Genomic DNA, 27,953 nt, shown 5'->3' on the forward strand with positions numbered 1-27,953 from the left:
GATAGTAAAGACAGTTTAAAGACTGGAAGAAAACTCAAGTCATAGAACAAAATTTCCCTCTTAATGAAAAGGGGAGAGGAAATCATTCTACTTAGATCATTTACAATGCACTGATTATCAGTATCAATTATTCAGCGTGCACACCTCTATAGAAAGTGCACTGGGGGATCCCTGGGTGGCTCAGCGGTTTGGCGCCTGCCTTCAGCCCAGGGTGCGATCCTGGGGTCCCGGGATCGAGTACCGCGTCGGGCTCCCGGCCTGGAGCCTGCTTCTCCCTCCTCCTGGGTCTCTGCCTCTCTCTCTCTCTCTCTATCATAAATAAATAAATCTTAAAAAAAAAAAAAAACTCTTAAAAAAAAAGTGCACTGGGAGTACAGAGTTCAAAATAACAGCACCCACCTCAAGCTGTGCTGCAGGGAAGGTCCTACTTAAATGTTTGTTGAGGCAAACAGATGGGGATTCTAACCTCTGAGGCCACTGTAGAATTAAGAAGTAGGCACAAACTTGGGGCGCCTGGATGGCTCAGTCAGTTAAGTATCTGCCTTTGGCTCAGGTCATGATCCTGGGGTCTTGGGATCCAGCCCTACATTGGGCTCCCTGCTCAGCAGGCAGTCTGCTTCTCCCTCTCCCTCTTCTTCCTTCCCGCTGTTCGTGCGCTCTTTCTCTGTCTTAATCTCTCTCTCATTCTCAAATAAATAAATAAAATCTTAAAAAAAAAAAAGTTGGGCACAAAACTTGCAATTCATAAAAGTCAAGGCAATAATTACTCTGAAAGTACACAAGGAATGTCTCTAACTTCTGTCCCCAAATCAGATAGGAAATTGATTTTTTAAAAGTCAATCAGTAAGTACCTCATCAGTGACTATTACAGGCCCAACATTACGCTGGACCCTAGGGGGCTAGGAGAGAGGAAGAAAGGTACAAAAGCTGATCTGAGTCGTGCCTTGGAGGAGCAGGCTGTGTACGGAAATAAGACAGGCTATGGAAGGTATCTGAAAGAAGTAGAGAAGGCATCTGAAACAATAAACAAAGGATGCCTCAACTTCATCCCAAGAACAGAGGATGGCAACACTGTTCGAAAGTAAAACATCAGGCAGCCCGGGTGGCTCAGCAGTTTAGCGCCGCCTGCAGCCCAGGGGTGATCCTGGAGACCCGGGATCGAGTCCCACATAGGCTCCCTGCATGGAGCCTGCTTCTCCCTCTGCCTGTGTCTCTGCCTCTCTCTCTGTCTCTGTCTCTTAGGAATAAATAAATAAAATCTTTAAAACAAAAAGTAAGAAGTAAGTAAGTAAAACATCAAGGGATGCCTGGGTAGCTCATCGGTTAAGTGTCCAACTCTTGATTTCGGCTCAGGTCATGATCTCAGGGTCATGAGATCAAACTCCATGTTGGGCTCCGTGCTCAGTCCAGAATCTGCTTGAGATTCGCGCTTTCACTCTCTCTCTCTCTCTCTCTCTCATTCTGCCTCTGCCCCCTGCCCTGTTCCCAGGCACATGTGCACACGCTCTCTCTCTCTCTCTCTAAATAAATTAATGAAATATTTTAAAAACAAAAGTAAAACATCAAAGGAAATGTGGTGAAGGGCTCTTGAAAGTTGGACCTGATTTGGGAAGGAAAACAAGGTTAGGACCTTCTAGCAGTCTGGGGGGCAAGCATGCTAAAGCTTATGTTGTGGGGACTGCAAGGTGCTCAGCCCAGCTGGAGGAGACAGCATGTGTTGGGGTCCCAAGAGACAGTTGGGTATGATTGAGAAGCCAGGTGGAATGGCTTGAACTCAAGACACAGGTAGTTTGTTTCCAACTCTGGTTGGACAATAGAATCACCTGGGATTTTTCAACTAAAAAAGCCAAGGCCCCTTCATGATCTACTGGAACAGATTCGTCTAGATTGGAAACTAACAGGTGGAGTTATTCCTGACTGGAATGGAAGCACTGGGACTGGGAAGAAGGGAGAAATCTGCATGCAACCCTCCAGGATGAGGTTGGCTCTGTCCATTCAATACTGAGCCACCCACCAGAAACCCAGGATGGGTGACCCAGGATGGGTGGCCACATGTAATCTGCAATGAGCCAGCTTTCAAACCTGTCAGTCAGTTATTACTCATGACTCAAGCATGAAACAAATTCCTATGGGGGCTATATCTGTGCCTAATTTTCTTTTATCAAAAAGTTCTCATAATAGACCTGCTTCACATGATTTTAAAGACCTAAATAACAACTCAAAATTATAATAATTTATATCTAGCTTCAATTACAGTCATTAATTGATGCAGACCTGCTTGAATGACCTGACTCTGGTTAGCTACACCCACTCAGTGAAAATGATGGGCAAGGCCTTGGCCTACAAGTTTGCATGCAGGCTCCAAACCAGGAAAGAACATATGAGCCATGAGTTTAAGTGGCACCTGGGCAGCGCAGTCAGTGAGGCAAATGTCTCTTGATTTTGGCTCAGGTCATGATCTCAGGGTTGTGGGATCCAGTCCTGTGTCAGGCTCCGTGCTCAACAGGGAGTCTGCTTCACATGCTCTCTCTCCCTCTCCCTCTGTCCCTCCCCACAACTGTGTGTGTGTTCTCTCTCTCAAATAAATAAATCTTAAAAAAAAAAAAAAAAAGAACATATCTGTTAAAAAAAAAATCAACCTTATGACCTAGTAATTCCTCTCTTGGCTAGCTGTCCCAAGAAAAATGAAAACATGTCCACACAAAGACTTACACAAGAATGTTCACAATAGCTTTATTCATAGCCCAAACCTGGAAAGAACCCAAATGTCCATAAATATGAGAATGACAAACACACTGTATTATACTTATAAAATGAAATATTCCTTAGCAATTAAAAGGGGAAAACTGCTGCTATCACAGCCACGTGAATGAATCTCAAAATCATCACGTTGAGTGAAGAAGCCCGACAACACTAAATATATTTTATATATTTTAATATATAAAAATACATATATAATAAATGTATATATTTATTCTTGTATTGAAATACAATCATTTAAATGCAATCTTTTAAGCACAAGAATATGCAAACCATACGGTGATAAAAATCATAAAGTAGTTACCTGGGAAGAGAGGAAGAAGTAACTTACGTAAAAGAAGCTCTTCCTAGAGTGACACAATACTTTCAACCTCCTTTTGGGTGGCGGTTATACAAGTACATACAATTGTCAAAACTCACTGGGGCTGACACTGTAAGATCTGGGCATGCTATCATATGCAAATTATATCCCTTTTTAGAAAACTCTTAGAGGGACGCCTGGGTGGCTCAGTCAGGTGGGCGTTTGCACCTACGCCGAGGGCTGACAGGCCATTATTCAACACGAAGTGCCAGCAGTATTAGACAAATATGTTAATCATACCCAAAAGGACCTCTTAGCATGCATTCCCAGTGACCATAGGTCTCTGCTGGTGCAGCCCTAGACTGTAGGACAAAGCAAAAAGAAATCACCAAAGGCACATCTGGGCTTCCAATTTACTGACGAACAACCCAATTCTAAAGTGCTCTGCCAAAACAGAGGGAAAAGAGCTGGCAAAGTTGGCCCTCAAGCCCAGTCCTGCTTCAAACCTAAGTTTCTGTTCCCATTCCAAATGCAACTCAACTCAACAAACATTTCTCAAGCAACGGGTGTGAGGTGCCGCCCCCTGCATTAGAACATCTTCTGGCAATGATCCTGGCGGCCCATTAAAAAAGACCATGGTGCTCCAAAGTCAAATCATAGTTAGACTTTTGGTTTGAGATCACCATTTGTCTTCCACAGCCCCATTACTGTGAATAGTGGAGAGGCACGAGTGTACTAATTCCTTCAGTCCTTTCAAGGCAGATTCAGACTAGCTAAGTAAGGGAGGACTCCCAGAACCCTTCAGGGTGCCAAAATCATTAATACCATGGACACTAAAAAAGGGGGAAGGCATCCTTATTGGACTTCTCCACCACTTCTCCACTTCTCTTCTTGCTGATTGCCAGACAGCAAGAACACGGTGCTGCCCAAAGCAAGCATCTCTGTGTCACCCAGCCACCAAGCCACCAGCGTTCTCTCCACTTTGGCCTGTTGGTGGACAATCCCACCAGTTAGTCAAGCCTCTCCCACCCCATCATCAACACCCCCAGATCTAGCTGCTAAGGAAGCAGCCCCTGCCAACATTCAGAAGACAGAGGAGTAAGCGGTCTGGCTCGTTGTCTCACCTAGGGTTGCCTGATTTAGCAAAGAATAATATAGGGTGCCCAGTTGGATCTGTGTTGCAGATGAACAGTGAATAATTGTTTTCACTTGGGACACACTTATATGAAAGAATTCTTGCTAATCTGAAATTTAACCAGGAGCATGTATTTTATCTGGCAACCCTGGCTAACCCCACCTGAAATTCTGGGGCACATCTGCCCATTTTTTCCCCTCTTCCTCCCTCTTTATGAAACACAGTGCAAAAAAAAAAAGAAAGAAAGAAAGAAGAAGAAAGAAAGAGAAGAAAGAAAGAAAGAAAAAGAAAGAAAGAAAGAAAGAAAGAAAGAGAAAGAAAGAAGAAAGAAAGAAAGAAAGAAAGAAAGAAAGAAAGAAAGAAAGAAAGAAAGAAACCTAGTGCAGCATAATGGAGAGAAGGCACAACTCTGGAGTCGGACTTCCTAATCCAAATCTTAGCTCCCAGCTGGGAGACTTTGGGGAAGAAAGTCATCTCTCCAGGGCTACTATTTCTTCACATGGAAAACAGAAACAATAGTAGAATAGTGGCGCTCATAAGTAAAATGGAATTAATCATGATGACAACATTTATATATAGACTGACCAGGGAACTGCTGGGAACTTTCTGAACCCTCCTAACGTCAAAAGTTAGATACTATTATTGTCTCTACACCACATATGGGGAAACTGAGGCATGGGGAGGTTAAGTAATTGACAAGGTCCTATGGTTCGTAAGCAGCAGAGCCAAGATTCAAATCCAGCCCGTGTGGCTCTCGAGTATGACACTGTCCCTACAATGATGCTTCTCTCCTACAACAGCTGTGCAGATTAATACTACAGTGCACGTTAAATGCCTAGCACAAAAACAGGCCTTACAACTCGATAAATACTAGATATTATAATGCTTATTATATGTCTCTTTTTCCCCTTATTAGAGCAAAGGATTTGAGAGAAGAGTTTAAATCAAAGCCTTATGACCTAAACACGAGAGTTCCTAAGCACGGAAGCCCCATTTACCCATCCTGACACCTGTGTATATACACGTGTCTGCGAATGGATAATAAAATGTCAGCATGAAGTATGTGCTGTACCTGGGTGGATCCACATGTAAAACACATGACAAAGGGGGAGATGTCCCAGCAGCCAAAGGACTCTCAACCTCCCTACCACCAGGTCACGGACCCCTTAAGTTATAATCCACTTCAATAACATGTATAGATGGTTTGTGCTCACATGCCCATGTGTGCAAAGAACCATGCCACCCAATTGTGGAGACAGTTGGCAGGGAGCTGGGATCCCAGCCCATTTTAGAGAGGGCAAGAAGCCTGCAGGAGACACACCAGGAGGCTGAAGGCTTTGCACGAGGGAGAAGTCCAGGCTGGAGGGATCCAGGAAAGACTTGCAGAGTGCTGTGCTGCAGAAACTTGGCATTCCAGGAGTGGCAGGACAGGTTCAAGGAACAGCAAAGGTCAACACAGAGCACACATATAAGGAGAAGCACGGAAAGGAGATGGGAACCAGCCAGGAAGGTCGGGAACACTGTGCCAAGATGTTTAAACTTTACTCAGTACAGAAACAGGGAGCCGTGAAGAACTTCAAGGGGCGTGGGGGGTAGGGAGCGTGGGAAAGGGTCTCAACTAAGATTAAGGAAGATGATTCTGGGGGCAGCACTAATTAATTCAGGAAACGGTTAACGAGTCAGGCATCGAGGCTTGTAATAATTAACAGGACAGGCGGACTCTGCCCAGGAGGAGCTTCCTCTGTAGTGACAGCAGACAGGCTACACACAAGGTAACAACTAAGAAATTCTAAGAACAATGACTTCAGTGGAGGGAAATAAAACAATGTCCTGAGATGGACAGTTGATGGTGAGGAGCTCCTTTGCATGAGTAGTCAGGGAAGGCTTCTCCGGGGAGGTGACATTTGAGCTGAGATCTGAATGATGAGAGGGGTAATACTCAGTTCCAAGTAAAGGAAAGACATTCTGAGGTCAAAACAAGCTCGAGACAGAAAAGGCAATGGCTGAAAGATGATGACCATGGCGGGGAGGGGTACAGAGAGGAGACAGAAGGACCGTGGGGGAGTTGGAACTCGATTCTCCGGCAGGGGCAATGGGGCTGATGTGCATTCACACATTCACAGAAGCTCACGCTGGCTGCGGTGGATGAAGGGGTGCGGACGGGGGGGCGGGCAGGAGGGCAGTGACACAGAGAGCCCATCTCTGGCACACCTGGGGGATCGCGGTGGCCCAGACCTGACAGCACAGGTGAAGAACGAGGGTCATGTTTGGGCTGTCTCCTGGAGGTAGAGACCAAGCTTGTTGGTGGAATGGATGAGGCAGAGTCACATAAGAGAGAGTAGATGAGTCTCCTGCAGCAGCCTAGCCACCCGCCACAAGCCAGGGGGCTTTGAAACAGTAGAAATATATTATCTCATGATTGTGGAGCCTAGAAGGCCAAAATCAAGGACTCTGCAGGGTCACAGTCCCTCTCGAGGCTCTAGAGAAGAAACTTTCCTTGCCTCTTCTGGCCTCCAGGGCTGCAAGCCATCCTTGGTGTGCCTTGGCTCGTAGACACATCAGGTCTGTCATGGGACCATTCTCCCTGTGTGCCTCTAGGTCCATGTCCAAATTTCCCTCTTTCCATAAGGACACCAGTCATATGGGATTTAGGGCTCGCCCTACAGCAGGACAATCTCATCTTTACTTGATTCCATCTGCAAAGACCCATTTTTCTAATAAGATCACATCCACAGGTCCTAAGTAGCAGAGATTGGGAGTTAGGAGGGAACGCCATGCAACCTAGCGCAGACGGGAATCAAGGTGACGTCCCGGTTTTGGGGCCTGGGTTGAACTTGTCAAGTGCAAGAGAGCGGTCCATCAGACGGCCAGCTAGAGAGCTGCAGGAGAAGGAACAGTCAAGGAGACGGTCAGGAGGCTACAGTGGCATCTGCTGGCTTGGGCTGGGGACCAGAGCTGCATACAGGTGGCAGGTGCAGAAGGGACTGGCATAGGGTGAGGGACAGGGAGAAACTCAAGACTGATTTTGGAAGACTCTGGTGCAAATAAAGGTTTAGAGACATAAACTGGGCAAAGGATGTAAATCACCAGCTCATCACCAAAGACATGTCCAGGGGTACCAAGGAACTAATAAGATGTTTAAGCTCACCTGTAATCAAAGCAAATCAGGGAAATGTGCATCACCGAGCTTAGGGCACAGACTCCGGGATCTGACAAATCCCAACAGTGCCTGGGCACATCCCGTTCCCTCCATAAGCCTCAGTTTAATCATCTGCAAACTGAATAGCAGTTCAGTTTGGCAACCCCTACCTCACTCGTTGCGAGGACTAAATGAGCTAACACATATACGTGGCATATACAAGGCACTCAGAATGGTGGCTAGCACTCTGCAAGGCACCATTTCTTTACCCAGGAGGGTAAAGAAAACTGGTTTTACCAGTAAAAAACCAGGAAACTGGTTTTACCTTTTTATTTTGTTTTATTTTTTTTTAAGGAAGCTCTATGCCCAACATGGGGCTTGAACTCATGACCCTGAGATCAAGAGTCACATCCTCTATGGACTGAGCTAGCCCAGATGCCCCTGGAAACTGTTTTTAAATGCACGTCCCCAACACGCTACCACAGGGACCACAGGAAACAAACAGGAAGAGAGAAGGCTCTTAGACCTTGGAAAATTCAGGGAAACAACGTTTATAAGGAGAAGAACATGGTATCAAAGAGGTACGAATGCATGAAATAAATCCACAAAAAAAAAAAAAAAAAGAAATCCATGGAAAAGGAAGGGTGCTTAAGGAGAAAAATAAAACAAACAAACAGAGAGAATAAGGTTTCCAAGAAACTGAAACTATGAAAACATCAAAAAAAAAAAAAAAAAAGAAAAACACTTGCTCTTTTTAGGGAGTTGAACTCTGCACACCACCATGCAGAACAAAACAGCAGAGAGATTATAAAATAAAGAGAGAAGGGAGGAAAACGAGAGGCTCATCCAGGAAATGCAAAAGCCAACTAATACGATTAATTGAGAGAGAGAGCAGAGGGCTACTGGGGGAAACTATTAAAGAAACCTAAAAATAACACTGACCAGAACTGAAGTCAAAAATTGCAGAATAGATTTGTTTAGAAATATGGGGGGGGGGGTGGATTTCTCAAGAAACAGACAAAAGTGGTTACTTTTAGGAAGAGACAGGGCCATGGGAGGCAGGAGAGAGGAATATTTTTTTCTCTATAAGCCTTTTATTAACATTTGTTCCTTTTAGACGTGTGCATTGATGATCTTGATAAAAGTAAACAACGATTCAAAAACTCAAGTCCAACTTAAATGAGCAACAAGTCATTAGCCTAAAATACCCCGGTTACACGCACAGTTGAGCGCATTTCAGTTATACCTGGGTGAAAGTGAGAACTCACATGGTCGGTTCTTGGGACGGGGTACCATGCAAGCACCAAGATAACAAGAAAAAACTTGGGAAATGGTAAGTGAAAGAACGTGTTTTTAAATGTTGTACACGATATGATTTCCTTCTTTTTAAGTTATATATGAACAAAGAAATGTATCCAAGTTCCAAATTTATCCAAGCATCCAAGATGGTGCTGCTGAGAAGAAAGGTGGAAGGAGTCTGTGTAGGGAAGATAATCAGCTGCAGGTGGACAATTCCTAATTCCACATGAGTCCTCTACCCATTTGCCTTGACAGGAGGTCATAGTAATCGAGACGTACTGGGCATTTCCTACGTGCCGATCACTGTGCTAAGTGCTTCAGATATTTTGACTCGTTTCATGTGCATGATAACCCCATAGAGGAGACAGCACTGTTATCTCTGTCTTACAGAAAAGGAAACTGAGGCTTACAAAGTCTGGGCTCATGCAACTAATAGTAGGGAAGGGAGAAGAAAGGGGTAGGAAATATCAGAAAGGGAGACAGAACATGAAGACTCCTAACTCTGGGAAACGAACTAGGGGTGGTGGAAGGGGAGGAGGGTGAAGGGTGGGGGTGACGGGCACTGAGGGGGGCACTTGACGGGATGAGCACTGGGTGTTATTCTGTATGATGGCAAATTGAACACCAATAAAAAATTTATTATTAAAAAAATAAAAATAATAAATATTTGCTTTTTAGAAAAAAAAAAAAACTAATAGTAGGGAAACCAGGCTCAAAACCAAGCAAGGTGACTCTAGAGCTCATGATAATATCAAAGCCCATGCCCTCAAGAAAAAAGGCTCCGCTTCAAAGTCCCCAATGCCCCCTGCCCTTGGCTCACCCCATGCCACTGACAGTTTGAGACATTTCCTAGCATGACTACATCCTGAGAAGTTCATCGTAATTAAATCATGGGGAAATTTTCAAAGTGCTTCAGAGATGTAATGAGTTTACATTCAATTAATTCCTTCCTTCATTGGAAGAATCAGAAAGATGGATTTCCTTATAGACTCAGAGGGTTTCTCATTGCCTATTTTGAGATTTCATCCTGATGTTCCAGAAATGTCCATCAGTGCACACAGATGGTCTGGAGAAATGGGCTGGGCCTAAGGGCAGCCAACCCCAAGGAAAACCTCTAATGCAGTCAGCACGCTCTTTCAACGCTTATATTAAAAATATTTTTGAATGCCACTATGGGGGAGTCCCTGTACTAGGGACCAAGTTGCAACAGTGAAAAGACAGCCCCTGCCTTCCACGTGCTTCCAGTTTGGGAAGGAGGGAAGAGAAATGAACAAGCAATTAGGATCTAGAGAGAAGTACTATATAAGCAGAGAGTTTTAAATACTTATCAAGGAAACCCCATCTTGGACAGGGGCTAGTAGATGAAGAAGGAGAAAAGGAGATGCCCAATCCAATAAGGAGCAAAATCTCAATGGCAAGATGTGGATTTACGAAATGAGGCCCATAATAAGAAGACTGAGTTGGAATAAATGAGAGGCAAATTCTTCCTTGACCAGTTAGCAACAATTTACCTCCCAATTCAACCTGCACAGAACCAGGAGCATTCCTATTCTAAACCAGCTGGATCTTGGCTCCTTCTAGCAGGGAGGGGCTCTCCATCTCCAGGGGCTACCTGAGATGAGACTGATTCAGGAAACAGAGCAAGGAGGGGCACCTCAGTGGCTCAATGGTTAAGCATCTGTCTTTAGCCCAGGTCATGATCTCAGGATCCTGGGATCGAGCCCCACATGGGGCTCCCTGCTTGGTGGCGAGTCTGCTTCTCCCTCTGCCTGCTGCTCCACCTGCTTGTGCTCTCTCTCTGTCAAATAAATAAATAAAATCTTTAAAGAAAAAAGAAAAGAAACAGAACAAGGGAATATGAAAATATGTAGGCACAGTAAGGCTCTCAAAAGGAAACACAGGTCTACAGGGGTGGGTGGGTGGGTGGGTGAGTGGGTAGGACACCTAGGACACCTTCTTCTTCTATCCATCCATCCATCCATCCATCCATCCATCTACTCATCCATCCACCCACCAATCTACCCATCCATCCATCTGTCCGCCTACCCACCCATCCATCCATCTATTTGAGCATTTGTTTATTTGTTCAATACATCAAAAAATTTTATTGAGAACCTTCCATATGTCAGGACCACTTCCCCAGCATCTTCAATGATTGATTCCTTTGAAGATTGTAACAGTCATGACTCCCACCCCTGCCAGAGTACTCTCTATCCTCCTCCGTTCTTTATTGTCCTCATTCACATTCATCTCTGTCTGACATACCATATGTTTTCGTGTAGAGTGTATCATGCAACTCTCTCTGCTAGAATAGCAGTCCCATGAGAGCAGGACTTTGGGGGTGCTTTGTTTATTGTTTATCTCCAGTGCTTGGCACAACCTTGGGGATGCTCAGGGGGACTGGAAGTTCCCCTTTTCCGAATTGCTTCAAACGTTCCAGGACGGGTCACATAAGAAGTCCAGCATGGGATGGACTTTCACCTATTATGTGCAAAAAAGAAAGCCTAGGGGCGCCTGGGTGGCTCAGATGGTTGAACCTCTGCCTTGGGCTCAAGTCATGATCCTGCCAGGGTCCTGGGAGCAAGCCCCTGGTCGGGCTGCTTGCTGTGTGGGGAGCCCATTTGTCCCTCTCCCTCTGCCTGCTGCTTCCCCTGCTTGTATGCTCTCTTTCTCTCTGTCAAATAAATAAATAAATCTTTAAAAAAAAAAAAAAAGCCTACAGCTACCGGATTATTATGAGGGTCAGACGAAGTAATGGATGGGAAAATGCTTTGAAAAATATGAAGTAATAAACTATTGTCACATAATAATATTTGGGTAATATTTGGGATTCACGAGCCCATAATAGGTAAGTGTTCCCTGCAGTCAGCTCATGGACAAACCCCACCCCACAGTCTCTTTATGCATAATTATAGAGTATTCCGCAAATCAGATGGGTAATCTACTTAGAGCTTATGCACAATGATTCTTTGCCCCTTCCTCCTGCCTTAAATACAATACTAATCTATTTTCCCCTTGCTTATGGGTTTTAACAAATGTTTTTTTTTTTTTTTCTACCCCCACCCGAACAACTAACTCACTTAGCCCCAGAGCTGTCACGGCTGATTTCTTACAAGAAGACCCGGGCTTCAGAAACTGAGAGGTTTCCAAAGAAACACTACCAAAAAATTAAAAAAAGAAAGGAAGGAAGGAAGACACTTGTCAAATACACAATTCTCAGGGAGCTCATTCTCCATCAGGCCTGATGGTTCTATTCTGATTGCCGTTCAGCAAAGTCTGGAGAAACAGCTCATCATGGCCCGGAGCCAAAGTCAAATGTGGGATTAAAAGCCAGGGCACCCTGACAGCAAAGATCAGCGTCCACCAGCAAGCTATTAAGGCGCCTGCCTCCCTGGTCGTTTGTTCTCACTTCACTCTGGAGGGCATAGAGGCATTAAAGCAGTCATGTCCTGACTTTTCTTCCACTCCGTGCACATGGTAGGAGGGGAAGGATTTCAGTCTCAATGGAGCCCCGAGAGGCTGGGAGGTTACAGGACTTGCTCCTAATCACAGGAATTATAAACAGCACAGCGAGAAATGCAACCCAGTGTTCCTGACTCCCTGTCAGAGCCCAGCACCCTTTATTACTGTGCAGGATCAGAGCTCTGCTTCCTGGCCTCGGCTGCCCCGAGAGGGCTTCTCTCATCCAGGAAAGCAGAGATGTCAGAGGCACTCCTGAGGTCCCATTCCTTGGGGTAGGAGGCATTGGGAAGGGAGGGCCTGAGACTGACAAACCTGTCCAGGCCCTGGGAGAAGGCAGCAGTGAGGATCCTCAGCCTCTGATTATAGCTTCTCTGGTGTCCATGGACCCACCACCCTCTCGGCGGGGCAAGGAGAGGCATAAATCCATAGTTCAGCACCGTTCAGCTGCTCTGCTCACACACCTGCCAGAGAAACACTAGGATGGACCTCCGCCCTGCTCTCAGCAACGTGCTCTTAATGTGCTGAAATTATGTTCACAAAATGAGGCAGAGACTCCCCTGCAAAGACGGAGTAAGACTGATGCCTGAATTTAAAAAAGAAAAAAACCAAAAAAAAAAAAAAAGTCAAAGTCTTACAGGTTAAGGAAACCAAGCAGTGCTGAAGCGTGGAATTTAAAAACTGGTATTTCTCCCAGGCCCCTCCAATTCCACAATGTGGACACACCCGCTCTCAGAAGGTCATAAGAGAAGATTCCAAGGAGATCACATTGCTGCTAGCCACAGAATGTCACCTCAGTAGCTCGTTCTTGCTTCCGGAATGGGGTGGCCCTCGTCCTGAGCACTTAGCCCAACCACTTTCCTCTCAGGAGACCAGAACACTCATGACCAATCTAGTTCCGTGAAGGTTTTGCTTCTCTGCCACCCACAGAGCATGAATTCCGCTTCACTGGGTCTTCCGATTTATTCCTTGGGTGTTTGTTGGCAAATGGAATGAAAACCTAGAAAGAGAATTTCCTTTCCCTGGGTGGGAGTGATACCCAAAGCGAAGCTAAGAAGCAGGATGGAGAAAATAGGACCAAGGGAGACCCAGCATAGGGGTCCAGGGACTTCTAGAAATGGCAACAGAAAAGGAATCTTGATCCTAGGAGGGTAGACTGTCAATAGGCATCACCTCTACATAGTGAGGCTGGTAGAGGGTAGAGCAGAGCCGGGATAGTTTGCAGGCTCCTGCCACCAAGAACCCTTGAATCTGGGTGGGCCTTACAACTTGCTTTGGCCAATAAAATGTAACAAGAGATTTTATGTAAGCTCCTGAGTCTAGGCCTCCAAGGCCTTACAGTTTCCACCTGCACCTACTGACCCATGAGCCATGGGGTCTCCTCAGAGACCCAGAGGACAGGTAGCACCAGGTGCCCACCACTATGAGTGAAACCCTCCTCTACCCTCCAGCCTAGTTGAGCCACCAGATGCCCTCACCTTGTGAGTGACCCCACACAACACTGGAAGAACCACCCAGTTGAACCCAGCCCATCAGAATCATGAGAAATAATAAATTGTTGTTGAAGCCACTATGTTTTGGAGTGGTTTCTGACTGGCACAGGGAGTGTGGGGGAGGTCTGCGGTATCTTGCAGAATGTGGGCATGTTGGCTGTATGCTGACTACCCAACCTCCAGTACACCTACTTTGGCAATGGCACCTTAATTTTGCTTCAGAGGAAACATCTCCCCCCCCACCCCACCGTTATTCATCTTTTTTTTTTTTTTTTTTTTTTTTTTTTTGTCTTTGCTTTTTATCTAAGGGAGGAAGAAGAGGAGGCCAGTAGATATGGCCATGTGGCCCAGGTCTGGCCAATCAACATGCCACATCCCCATGGCAACAGGGATTAGTGTGCAGGGATGAGCACACAACCCAAGTCACTCCCTGCCCATGAAAGTCAATTCCAAGGCCATTGAAGCTGGGGAAGGAAGACTCCTTCCCGTGGATGTGAGACTAAGGGGTTGTCAACAGAGTATCCAGAAGGGGAGCCACACAGGGAAAACCCCAGGCCGCAGTGACGTCTTTGGATCTACAGAGTCTAGCAGGAGTATCTGAGGCCGGGTCTATGCCTGGTTATTTTAAATGCATGGGCCAATACATTTCTTTTCGTCCTACGCAGAATCAAGCTAGATTTTCCATCATTCATGGCCTCTAAAGCCCTAGCTGATAACAGAAACGGAAGGATTTTTTACTGCCAAGTTCATATTTTACTCCTCTGCTCTGAAAGAAACTAGTTAAGGAACAAAATGACATGGCTCATTTAGAAGAACAACATATACAAAAAGTACACAGGGAAGGTAAATCAATAATAGCATTAGGGCTCAAAGTTCTCTCCGCAGTGGGTTGTGTGGCCAAGAGTGCTAATTGCCTGCTCCAGTTTCCACTCTCCCGCCTTCGTGCAGTAACAGGATCCCACTGTTTATCTGGGCACGCTGCAGCACAGCTGAAAGCCCATGTATCCCAGCCTTCCTTGCAGCTAGATGGGGTCTTCTAATAAGTTCTGGCTGATGAACTGAAAGTGGACTTGCGAGGCAAGGCTCCTGCTTCCCATCTTGCTGCCTGGAGGTGGATGTGATGACCTGAGCTCCAGCAGCTACCTTGGGCCAGAAAGACAAAAGCCTCCCTCTGTGGCAAAGCACGGTCCTGGGGATGCTGTGGACCTACTTTCCCAGCCACGGTCTCTGGATTTCTTCTGAGTAAGAGGAGTCTTTCTTGTTTAAGCCACTCTTTGTCGGCGGGGGGGGGCCTCAGTTACTCTCAGTCAAAAGCAGAATGAGCAGAAGGAAGCATCCCCATCGGTGCGGCGAGCTGTAGGTGTCTGGTTGCCATGGAGACCCACCACGCAGATTCCAAAGTACAAACCCACTCAAAAGAGAAAGGCCCGATGTAAACTCCACGTTTCTGGTGGCGTCCCTCTCCTGCAGCCTGTAAGCCAGGAGGCAACAGCAAATTCTCCAACTGCCCCCGGGACAGGAGCCCAGGGCTTGAGCCCCTCTGGCTACTTTCCCAATCAGAGGGCTCCCAGGTCCTCTTGGTTCTCTAGCAGGACCGTCCTTTGTTCTCGCCCTTCCCAACTCCCCTGCCTCTGCCTAATTTAAGGGTCTCAGGAGTCCAGGCATCATCTAAAGTAATGCCAGATGGGGCGCCTGGGTGGCTCAGTGGGTTAAGTATCTGCCTTCAGCTTAGATCACAATCCGAGTCCTGGGATCAAGCCCCATGTCAGGCTCCCTGCTCAGTGGGGAGTCTGCTTCTGCCTCACCCCAGCCAAGGTCATGCTTGCTCGCTCTCTCTTTCACTCTATCTCAAATAAATAAAATCTTAAAAAAAAAAAAAAACAGGACTATGATTTCTTTGGGATGCCTGGGTGGCTCAGCAGTTGAGCATCTATCTGCCTTTGGCTCAGGGAGTGATCCCAGGGTCAGGGATCGAGTCCCACATCAGGATCCCCTCAGGGAGCCCGCTTCTCCCTCTGCCTGCATCTCTACCTCTCTCTGTGTGCCTCTCATGAATGAACAAATTAAAAAATCTTTTTAAAAAATAAATAAATAAAGTAATGCAAGAGCCTCCCATGTGCCTCTCCACCATGGCCTCTCCCTGCACACTCCCAAACAGCTGGGCTGTCTGCCACCAAGACAATGCACTTTCTGAAAGTACAACTCTGGTCACCTCATCCCTTCAAAAACCTCTAGGGTCTCCCCACCAATCTAGAGAATGGAGTACAGAGTCTTGTCCATGGGGCCCCAGGTTGGTTAGAGCTGGGTCCCAACCTGCCTTTCAGCTGTCACCTTCCAACCAAACCAACCACCATGCTTCAACATTCCTGGTTTCCCCAGCCATGCTTCCAATATCCTGTTCTTTCTGCCCAGAATTCATTTCCTTCCCCTGCTCCAGGCCCATCCCCAAGCTCTACTTACTCTTCTAGCCTGAGTCTCATCCCTGAAGAAGTCCCTCCCTAATTCCCCACTAGAAGTAACCTCTCTGCCCCAGGCTGCCTGTCACCTTGTATATGTTACCTTCACACAACTACATGCCAACCTGTCTCAGGGTGACAGGAACCCAGCCAACCTTAGCCCCTTGAAGGGAGGGATTACATCTTGCTGCTTTTTTTTTTTTTTAAGATTTCATTAATTTATTCATGAGACACAGAGAGAGGCAGAGACATAGGCAGAGGGAGAAGCAGGCTCCCTGCAGGGAGCCTGATGTAGGTAGGACTCTATCCCAAGACCCTGGGATCACGACCTGAGCCAAAGGCAGACACTCAACCACTGAGCCACCCAGACGTCCCTACGTCTTGCTTCTTTACATATCCTCACAATGCCTTCCACACAGTTAATGGTGGATGGATTGGCCTTAAGACAATCCACTCCCTGCTCCCATAGTCTGGGCAGCTACTCCCCAAGGAAGAAAATTAACGCTCATTCTGCAAACAGAACACATGTCTGGATCATCTCTTAAATTGCACAGGCCCTTGACAAAGCTTTGATGACTGGCTCTTCTCCCCTCTTGTGAGTGAGCCACCACTGAAAAGCAATCATGAGCAATCCCACGGCCGGCTTTCCACAAGACACTTGTGTTAATAACACGTGTAGAGATTTGGTCTTGGCAGGCAAAGGCTATAAAGGACAAGACAACCAATATTAACTTTGATCCGCTGCACTCAGAGTATCTTGCAAAAGAGCTGACCCTCTGCAAATGCTCTGTAATGTGATTTGTATGAAGATGTCCATGAAAGATGATGTCAGCTTCTCTCTCTTATTTAAATTGCAGCAGAAGACATTTAGATTGGATGAGTTTCTAACAAGCTAGCTAAACACTCAATTAGGTTACCAAAAAAAAAGTAGAGACTTGCTTCATAAAAGTCTTGGAGAACAAGCTACACTCCGCCCCCCTCCCCCCCCCCCCCCCACCCAGCTCCAGCTGTCTGGATTTGGTGAAACATTGCCCTGTCTGGTGGCAAGGGATGCCTGAGATGACTCCCAGAAGGCCCTGCCCGTACTGGGATTTTTCAGACACAGCATGAGATCTAATGAGGACTGTGCATCAAGTGAGAATTTAAGCTCACGCTCAAGTTCTCCAAGCAGCAAAGACCCCACCTCTCGTCTTTCTTTGGCACATGCCAAGGAGCCCAGAGGAAGAGCCCGAGTCCCCAGTTGGCAGCTGCCCAGTATCACCTGACCAACTGGGAAATGCCCCTGAGAGTAGACCTACCCCCTCCCAACCCAGGCTGATATCAAAACCAACCCACCTTAGGAGCCAAGACAACCGCCAAGCACGGGGTGGACCACCACGGCAACCTGTGGCACATAGGCCTGCAGCTGGGGACCAGAGGCTACAGTTTCCCCCTGGGATCCCCCCTCCAGGGTCCAAGGCCCCTTCCTCCATACCCAGTGCCCCTCTAACCATGGCCCCAACCCCATATATGGGCTTGCCTGGACTCTTAGTGCCATAGCTACTTAGAGCCTCTGAAGGGAGTCTACAGCTTCCAAGTACCAGTTCATCCTTCATTACACAGTGGTCCCTGTTAGAACAGGGCTCCTTGATGCTGGCTGCACACTGCAATCGCCAGTGGAGTTTGAGAAACCACTGAAGACTCATTCTACCCCCAGAGACTAGGATGTATTTAGTCCAGCGTATGTCTGGAGCCCGGGGCTTTTAAAATCTTTCCAGATGGTTCTATAGTGCAGTGCAAGTAGAGCCACTGCATCAGAATGAAGGGAGTTACTCCAAAGCCAGAGCAAGAGCTCCTTGGAACCAAACTGCCCAGCATGTGAGGCCAAGTTAGCTCATTCTGCTGGACCATGGATGCTGAGGACAGTTGTCAACTTGAGGTTGATTTGAGCTGGGAAACCTAGTTTTAGCTCACAATCTCAAATTGCACACTTTTGTCCGTGGCCATCTGTCTTGATACAGTGTGCTTTATGTGACAAGGAGATTAGAGCAAAATGGTCCACATAATTCACCCTGCTTCCCTGCAAAGCTGCTTCCTGAAGATTCTTCGAACAACCCACCCCAGCAAAGGGTCAGCAGTGGCATGGATTTCATGAGTCAAGGTCAGGTTCCCCTCCCCACACAAAACCTGACTCCCCCAGGAAATCACCTGCTCGGGAACACCAGACATCTCATTGATGTTCTGAGACTGCCAGCCCAGGCCCTGCATGCTGCGGACACCTGCTCAGACTGTTTGCCCTACAACCCGCCCTCAGAAAACCCGGAGATGGGCAAACTTCTGTAAAGGGCCAGATTGTAAATACTTTAGGCTTTGCAGGCAATCTAGTCCCGTTGTGCTTTCTCACTCTGCCATTATAATGCACAAGCCACCACAGACAATGTGTGAACAAACAGGCATGTTTGGGTTCCAATAAATCTCTACTTACAAAAACAGGCAGTGCGCCCACCTCTCCACCAGATCGTAACTTCCTTAAAGACAGAGACCGTCTCCTAGCGCTTTACATTCTGAGCACTTGGCACGGTGCCTTGGAATATAATAAATCTTCCATAAATGCTGAATGAATGAATGAATGAATGAATGAATGAATGAGTGAGTGAATGAACAAATAAATGAAAAATGAGTCAATCGTCTTGAGGGAATATCTATTATACATTTGCCTGCTCTAAGGGGAGATGTGTAAGAGTTACTGTCTTTGGAGCACGCACATCTGACTACAGAAACTGAATCCCAAAGCCCGTTTTAACTGGCTGGTCACTACCATACACTCTCACCTTCCCCTTCATGGGAACAGAGAAGGTGCCCCAAATAAGGAGGAACGGGTATTCCCCCAAGGAGGATGCCCTGGCCCTGTATGGAGGGTTGGCCCAAGTCTGCAAGGAAAGGCAGAGCAACAAGGGGGAAGCAGGGGTTCCCTGGCCATGAGAGTGGAGGCAGCCTCAGGATACACTTGGGGAAGGTGGGGAGAGAGGATCGGAGAGGCAAGAAGCGACGCAACCATCCAGGAGCCTCCGGGCAGGCCTCAGGGCCCCCCAGGCCAGCTGCTTAGCAGGCCGGAGAGCACACATGGCCTCCTCCACCAACAAAAACGCAGTTACTTTCCATCACCGTAGACAGAAGGTAATGTATATCATTTCCTCCTCCACACTGTTTATAATGACACTGGAAATCTGAAGCATGAAATGGAAAAGAAAAATCACAATAATAACAGCGATGGTCTGTCTCCTTCCTGAGTGCTTTTCTTCCCTTTCTCCTTTTTCCTCCCTCACCTGGCCACCCCTCCGTCTGCAGCAAGACGTGGAGGCAAGTGGAGTCAAGGTCAGGATGTGGCAGCAAGGAAGGCCCTCATTCTGCCCACACGTGTTACACAAGAGGAGGGGAGAGCTGGGCACAGAGTTGCCACCACACTGCCCTCGTTGCCCAGAAGAACCACTACTATTTGGAGTCCAGGAGCACCGAGTCAGAAGTCAGGCCTATCCCCCGTGGTGTGTTCAGCTTCTCCTGCCCATGCACGGCAAGGTGCATGGAGGACTCAGAAGCTTTCCCACTGTAAACTGGCCATATGAGTCCTTTAAAAATAGAATGCTTCGCAGGACATCTGGGTGGCTCAGTCAGTTAAGCAGCTGACTCTTGATTTCGGCTCAGGTCATGATCTCAGGGTTGTGAGATCAAGCCCCATGTCAGGCTCTGTGCTGGGTGCGGAGCCTGCTTAAGATCGCTTCGCCCTCTTCCTCCACCGTTCCCCATTCCCCCTCTAAAAATAATAAAATAACAAAATGCTTTGTCATATAACCCTTAAGGGTGCCAACCCCTTGACTATGAGTTTGAGCACCAGTGTCTTGCAGCCTTGCTAGGCAAGAAGCAGTGGTGGCAGGAGTGTCAGGTGCCCGTTACAAGCCCCCAGAGGGAGGCTGTGAATAGTCCTGGCTAGAGAAGAGCCCTTCCCCATGTTTTCTCCACACACCATGCTACATTTAACTGGTCAAATGAGACCCCAAGGGCAGGCAGCTCCAAGTCCCCTCAAGCCAACCCAGTAGTCCTCCTCACTACTTGGCTAAGGACTAACGTCAAGGGCGATCTTAGCCCTAAAACAGACAAATATCACCTCCCCTGTCATTGCAACTCAGTGCAAACAACTTGCAGAGAAGAGGCTCTAGGTAGGAGGCCCTGAGGGCTCCTCAGTCCCCAAAATCTTGAAAAAGCACATTTGAGAGAGGAGCTCCACTTTGGACAGCTGCTTGATACTTCCCAGGTGGTCTGTCCAATCAAAGTGATGCTGGGACGGGGTCTGCTCTAGGTCCAAGCGTGTTCAACATCCTTAGCGGGGGGTCACCCTGGGGCCCACCATTCTTCTCAGCCTCATAAAGAGGAAAATCACGGTTCTGTGAGACACAGGACAATGATCCTGGCAGGAGCCCCATCAGATCCCGTTCGCATGCTCCCCTCATGCTGTCTTATGGTACTTTGGCTGTGGCCCAGCCCTTCTCAAGGTTGTTCAAAAGACCTCACTTTGGAAAATCTCCATTAAGACACATCAGGGCTCCCTACCTCTCAGGTAGTAAGACAGAGAAAGGTATCAGCAATTACAACATCCAATCTGGGATCAACGAAGCCAGTAGCACAAAAGCTCAGATTTCTGAAGGCCCTATTCCATGGCTACTCCCCACATCCAGCTCTTCTCTCTCTACTATTTTCTCTAGAATAAGCCTTTCCAGCAGATCTACCTGAAATCTCCTCCCTGAATCTCTCATGCTACAATGTGAGTCCATTCTGCACCTCCGTTTTCTCCATGGGAATGGACAACAGCTGGTCACCCTTATCCCTCCAGACCCCAAGGCCATCACTGGAGAGTGTCATTAACTTCTGACAGTGAGCCAGTTATTTGGAAAAAAATATTATTTACCATGTGCTGCGCAAAAAACAGACTCAGCCAAAATCTCCTTAAGGGAATCATGTCTTTCGTAAGAACCTGGCTCCCTATGGGATTAAATAATAGATATGAAATTGCCTCTTCATGATTACAAGTGAGTATTTGATTTTTGATTGGTAGGCTGCCTCTCCCTTCTGCAGGTTCCTGGCTCTATCTATCTATCTATCTATCTATCTATCTATCTATCTACCTATTTATTTAAATTTTATTTATTTATTCATGAGAGACACCGAGAGACAGGCAGAGACATAGGCAGAGGGAGAAGCAGGCTCCCTGTGGGGAGCCTGATGCAGAACTCAATCCCAGAACCCCAGGATCACGAACTGAGCCAAAGGCAGACTCTCAGCCACTAAGCCACCCAGGTACCCCTCCTGGTCCGATTTATTCCACATGAGTGTTCCTTCCTTGAGAGAGAATCGACATTGACTCAGAGAGTTCTAGTTAATACAAGCCTCAACAAAAAGAGACATCAGAACCAGAGCAAAGAAAATTAAAATGGTGACCCTTGATGTTTTTGCCTCTTCAGATTCATCTAAACGTTTATCTTTCGGGACAATGACTTCTTTCTCACTCAGATAAAAAGATATTCAATTGCAGGTTTAAATTTGCCACTGAAGAGGTGAGTAGGTGAACCAAACCTAACCGCAATGCTTCATAATGCCTTCCAAGAAAAGGACTCATGCTAACATGTGCTGGAACCCGCCCCTTGAGCCATGCATAATGAAGAAGCCCTTAATGAACCATCAAGCCCAGCATCAGTTCTCAGCACAGTCAACTGAGGTCCAGGAAGACTAAGGAGCTCGCCCAAGGTCACACAGCTACACACCAGCAACCTCTGACTTCTTGTCTGAGTTGGTCCTAGCTATGCTCCTACCTAACAATTTTCGATTCTGGATAGCTCATAAATCCCTCTCTGGATTTGTTTCCTGCCTGCAAGTGGAGGCAACTGGACCAGACCTCAGCTGGGAGGCACTGTCGTTTAAAAGGGGAAGCCCTAGAGTCAGACTGTGTGTTCAAATCCTGACTGTTCATCTCGGGATCCGGGACGATTTACTTACACTCCCTGTGCCTATTCCTCATCTGTAAAGTGGGGGGGATATAATAGTACCTGCTATATACCTCCTAGAGCCATTACAAAAATTAAATTAGATGGTCTCCGGGAAGTGCTCAGCAGAACACCTCGTAAAAAATAAAGGTGTTATAAATATTAGCTATTATAACTGTCTAATATCTTTTCCAGCCTTAACGTTGTAATACTCTAGGTTTCATTTTCTGCCTTTTTTTTTTAATGGTAACATTTCTCCCCGTGAAATTCACACCTCAGGCAAAAATCAAGGGCAGACATGAGTACTGAGAATAACAAGATAATGATTATTAAAGACTTAAAGAGTGATTTAAAGAGTCAGGAGGAAAAGAAAAAAAGGCAAACGGATTCTAAGAGGAGTCATTTAAGGAGAAGTGATTAATGCTTCCAAGGCCCTGTTAATGAGAAAAAAAACACCTGTGAAATATCCTGCTAAGCACATTTAAAATACCATGTTCTTACTCTCAGGAGTCGCCTTTCTCAGTGCACAATTATATATTGTAGAGATGCATCATGGCAGCATTAGAACAGATACACATTTCAGTGCACACACAACACATGCATAAATGTATGCACAGCTGCCCGTGAAAACATGTTACATCTGTACCAGGTACAATGGGACTCCGGTCAACTGACTGATGGCTACTTTTTCCCTTTCCTTTTTCTTTTCTTTTCTTTTTTTTTTTTTTAAGATTTTATTTATTTATTTGAGAGACAGAGCACAAGCGAGGGGAGAGGGGCAGAGGAAGAGGGACAAGCAGACTCCCCTCTGAGCAGGAAACCTGACACAGGGCTCAATCCCAGGACCCCAAAATCACGACCTGAGCCAAAGGCAAAGCCTTAACCAACTAAGCCACCCAGGGTCCCTGCTAGGTTTCCCTTTTCAAGATACTTCCTCAAAGCATCTCAGAGCTGTGTTGAAGAAAAAATACAAAAGCTGTATTGAAGGATGCCAAGCACTATGGCATGTTTATCCAGATATGTCATATGTGTGTAATAAAAGTTCTCCAAGGACCTGCTCAGGGCTAATAGTAGGGATCCTGGGGAAGCCTGGGGGAGAGATAGGATGATTTTCTTCTTCTTCTTTTTTTTTTTTTTTTAAATTTAAATACACCTGTATTTTACACATTGCACTCTGTGACTAGAGAGGATACATCAAAATGCTCTAGCCCGGGATTTCTTGGTGTGGCACCACTGACACTTTGGTGCGGATAATTCTTTGTGGTGGGGGACATCCTGGGTATTGGAGGGTGTTTAGGTATGCATCCCTGGCCCTTAGCCACTAGACATCAGTTCTGACAACCAAACATGCCAAATGTCCCCTGGAGGGGTAAAAATCACCCCCCAGTTGAGAACTACTGTCCTAGCCAACAGAGTGGCTATATTCAATATAAATTCTCCTGTAATTACTATAAGTAGTTATTACAGCTCAGGCCACCGAGGTTCTACTGCCTTTTGCCCTAGTTTGGGAAAGGATTTTTAAGAAACGACTACTAGTCACCAAGGCCACTTGGTGTTTGAGCCTCCACTGTCTCCCACATCATGCTTTTACTTTTCTCCATGTATTTGTGACCTTCCAGAGGTTTCTCTAATGAACTAGCTCAAGGTCAATTTCAGAAAAGTAAATGCTATTTTCTAAAAAAGTAGAAGGAGGAGATGACGACAATACATATAGATAATTTTTAGAAACTCCTTTTTTTTTTTTTACCAATTACATTGAAAATCAGAAGTAAACTATTTTATTTTAGATCTCCATACTTAAACGACCATAATACACTGGCCTGATGATTTCATTCTAATTGTTCATGTTTTATGCTCCCAAAATTCATTCGTACATGTCCCAAAGACTATTACCCTCTGCTTTTGCTTGTTTGTTTCCTTCCTTATTTCACTTTGGTTTTTGCTATGCAAACCTTATGAAAGGTTTTTTTGCCCTAAAAGAACTAGAAGAGGAGACACAGATGCCTAGTCAAAAGCAGAAAGACAACACAGAACAGAGTTCTTCAAATTTTGGATCTATGGAACCCCTACTAGAATGTTTAAAGATTAAGTATTCCCTCACTCCTTTTAAAATTGACATTTAAAGATATTTTCATCTTGAGTTTAAAGAGTTGCAAAAGATGTCATATCTGGTATATAAATATTGATTTCTTTAAATAAAACTGTTTCATTGGTCAATTAAATGTATCCACTGGTATCTAAATAGCATAGGGATTTTATTCCCTGCCTCTATTATCCATTTAAAAATATATATAAACAAGCTGTATGGGGGCATCCAGATGGCTCAGTCGGTTAAGTGTCTGTCTTCAGCTCAGGTCATGATCTCAGGGTCCTGGGCCTAAGCCCTGCATCAGCTCCCTGCTCAGTAGGAAGTCTGCTTCTCCCTCTGCCTCTGCCCCTCCCACCCACTCGTGCTCTTTCTCTCTCAAAAAAAATAAATAAAATCTTAAAAAAAAAAAAGGCAACTAAGCCATGTTGTTCTCTCTGTACTTCTCTGTTTGTAGGCTATATTCTAAAACACACAAAAATGCACAAGCAACCCCTTGTGCAAAAGTCCAAAACCTTACATCATTCCTTTCTCTCCTAGACTTGTATTTCAATTCCATTTCCACACAGAATTTTATCCTAAAGCAACTTATATTTTATACTAGAAAGTCTATTATTGATTTCTTTGCAATATAATTTAATTTTTAGGAAAATCCATGTGGGCCTAGGGCCCTAATTGCATAAGTAACAATTTCCTGGATTGAGTTACCATTACAGAATAGATTTCTAACAACAAAAATATAATACATTGTTTTATGATTATTACACATTAAAAAGTAAAATATTCTTGGAAATGCATATTTTCATGGATGAGGCCTTTTCCCTGTTCTTTTCAATTCATTCATATATCCATGGACAAATATTAAGTGGTCATCGCTAGAATCCGACAGATCTAGGAATTAATTTTATTTCTATTTTTCTTTTCTTTCTTTTTTTTTTCTTTTTTAAATGTAAGCAAACTAAAAATGTGTCCACGTAGAGGATGGGGAAAAATAGATACTTTGTTACAACACTGTCATTTTATCCTCTGAATTTTATCTAAATTACAGGCCCCAAACCCCAGAGTGGTCCATCATGGAAAACCCAACTTTTAAGGATCCCTCTGCTAACAATATGATTAGATCCACAGTCAAAGGACAAGACTGCCTGAACCACTAAAGCATTTATGCCCAGTGATGAGAAGCTTCACTTTTTCTGCAGCAGCACCAACATCCCAAGGGTCTCCCTTACACATGGACATTTTTGCCACCCAGAGACAAGGTAATAAGGCAAGAGTATGCCTTTCTTTTGTAAAGCAGGAGAGGGCAAATGTGTAAGGGAGTGTGAGAAAGGAGAACCGGTAGCCAGGGGCATCCTCAGGCAGAGTGGTTTTAGGAAAGAGAGCCTGTGAACACTGAGGACCTAGAAACTGATTTTGTGAAAAGCATCCATGCCCCCTGTGCACCACCTGCAAGGCCCCTGCATGCTCTGGAAGGTATGTGGACCCCGGTCTGATGGCTACTGACTTAGGTGACCCCTGGGAGATCCCAAATCATAGGACTGTAAACACAGGACAGAGGAGTCAAACCCTGATCAACCGAGACAGAAAACCATGTATTACATGACTTTTGGTGTGACGGACACAATTGGAATACACAGCACCACCGTGGTACATTCACGCCCAGAGACAGGCTCAGAGATCACCAAACCACATGATCTAATGCCCAGCTCATAGGAGATCGGGGGACTGGGGAAAAAGGTTTATAGCACCCCCAAGGAAGCCATCAGCCAAATTTACAATGTGGAATACTCTATGGGTATAAACAACCCAATTTCTCCAACAAATTACTGAAGCAGGGGGAAAAAAATGGGATTGTTCAAGAATAAAAGACAATGAAGAGATAGAACAAAAATTTCAACATGAATATCTTGTTCGGATGCCCATTCTAACAAAACAATCTTCAATGACCCCTTTGGAAAAAAAAAAAAATGGAGGAAATCTGAATGTGGACTGGGTGTTAGGTTACAATGAGGAATTGCTAATTTGGGTAAGTGTGATAAGATGATTATGTTGTAAAAAAAAAAAAAACGGCATTCAGTTAGGGATGTGGAGGGTTGAACTTGCAGGTGAAATTACATGTTGTCTTGGATTTGGTTTTACAAAATATTCCAACCTCTCAGGAAGGTTGGGGGAGGTCAGAAAAAATGAGCTTAGCAAGTCAGAAGAAATGAAATTAGCAAGTCAGTAATGCTTGAAGCTGAATGATGGCTACTGGGGATTCTCTACTTTTTTTTACATGTTCTCTCTACATGTTTTACATGTTTTTTACATGTCAATAATAAAAGGGCTTCTCAGGAGAAGGGAAAGAGAATGTTTAATTAGCACCAAGGAGAACCTGAGTGAGGCCCTTCCTCAATACCATCTTATTTCACAAGCCCTGAGACAGCTGCCCAACCAGCAAGCCTCTCTTACTGTCTCAGAGACAGGGGCATTCAATAAGCTGGGCAATATGTAGGGACAGAGATAAGAAGGGGCTATTAGCACCTGGAGACCACAGAGATGCATCTAGGATGCATGGGGAGAGCCTGGAAATATCCCCCTTGGCAGAGAAATATCAGAATACACGCATCTCTATTTACATCGCTCCTACCACGTTACTTACCCCCGCAGCAAAGCCAAGACTTCCATCCAAGATCCGCCTCTGAAAATATAAACAAGATGTTTCAGATTCTAAGGGATGTTTCTGGAGATGAGAGGAAACCATAAGACCTCAGAGAGCTGCATGAATAAAGACTGGCCCATGCCCGAGTTTGCCAACCTGGCTGTAGGCCTGGATCAGAGCCTTTATGAAAATGGGCCAAGAACCAAGGGGGAAAAAAAACTTGTTGGAACTTTCCCTATCCATCCCATGGCCAACCAGAGTGTTCTTTCAATGGCGCTTGGCTTCCACTGGCCCATGTGTTGCCTTTTGCCTGGCTCTCCTGTGACTTCTAACTATAAACTCTTAGTAAATAGCTGGCCTGAAAGATGGGAGTTGACAAGTGTTTGTGAGAACCATGTGAACCAACCCAAACTCCCACACTGCAGGTAAATGGAACAAACCACGCTGGAAAACCAACTGGCAGCATTCACTGGAAGTGAACGTAGGTCTTCCCTGTGCCACTCCTGAGTAGTGAAATCATCACCCACCAGGAATGCATACTTGGATTCACCAAACACTTGCGCAAGAAAGCTCTCAGCAGCAGTACCTGAGCGAGCCAAAGCTAGAAACTACCCGAATGCCCACCAACAGTAGAATGGATACATCAATTAGGAGGTATTCATACCACAGAATACCACATGGCAATGAGAGCACACACAATATATGTAGGAATGAAAGCCCATAATCAGGCAGGGGCAAGGATAAACTGGAAAATAAACAGAGTGGAATCAGCCAGACACAGAAGAGCAGTTACTATATGATTACTCCATTTAAATGATGTAAAAAAAACAGAGAAAACTAACCTCTGCTGTCAGAGACCAGGGAGAGGGACTGCCTTGCAGTGGAGTTTTGGGGTGGGGGACAGGGACTAGAAAGGAGCCTGAAAGGCTGCTGGGGGGTGGGGATTGGAGGGGGTGGTGGTACTGTCCTACTTCTTGATCTGAGTATGAGTTTCATAGGTGGCCTTGAAAAACCATCAAGCCATAAAATATGCACTTTTCTATATGCATTTTATATTTCAATTTAAAAATATTTGTTTGACTTTGCAGTCTAAGATAGGGGTATAATCTATAGCCACACGAACATGTTACAGGCATGCTGAGCTGTGGATTGCTCTGACCCTCAAGACTCCCA

General features: G+C 45.6%; 1 protein-coding gene across 15 annotated transcripts in view; it reads right to left on the reverse strand.

Annotated features, from left to right (window-relative positions):
• SLC39A11 (solute carrier family 39 member 11) overlaps nt 1–27,953 on the reverse strand; it is a 404,898-nt gene that overhangs the window by 296,638 nt on the left and 80,307 nt on the right. For all 15 annotated transcript variants that reach the window (XR_013354911.1, XR_013354910.1, XM_077854073.1 and 12 more), the window contains one exon: nt 26,781–26,819. Coding sequence is in view for 13 of the 15 variants with exons in the window: in XM_077854073.1 (XP_077710199.1) it covers nt 26,781–26,819 (39 nt within the window). In the remaining 2 variants the exon portion in view is untranslated. The remainder of the gene's footprint in view (nt 1–26,780; nt 26,820–27,953) is intronic.

This window comes from Canis aureus, chromosome 16, assembly GCF_053574225.1.
Source record: "Canis aureus isolate CA01 chromosome 16, VMU_Caureus_v.1.0, whole genome shotgun sequence".
Taxonomy (NCBI): domain Eukaryota; kingdom Metazoa; phylum Chordata; class Mammalia; order Carnivora; family Canidae; genus Canis; species Canis aureus.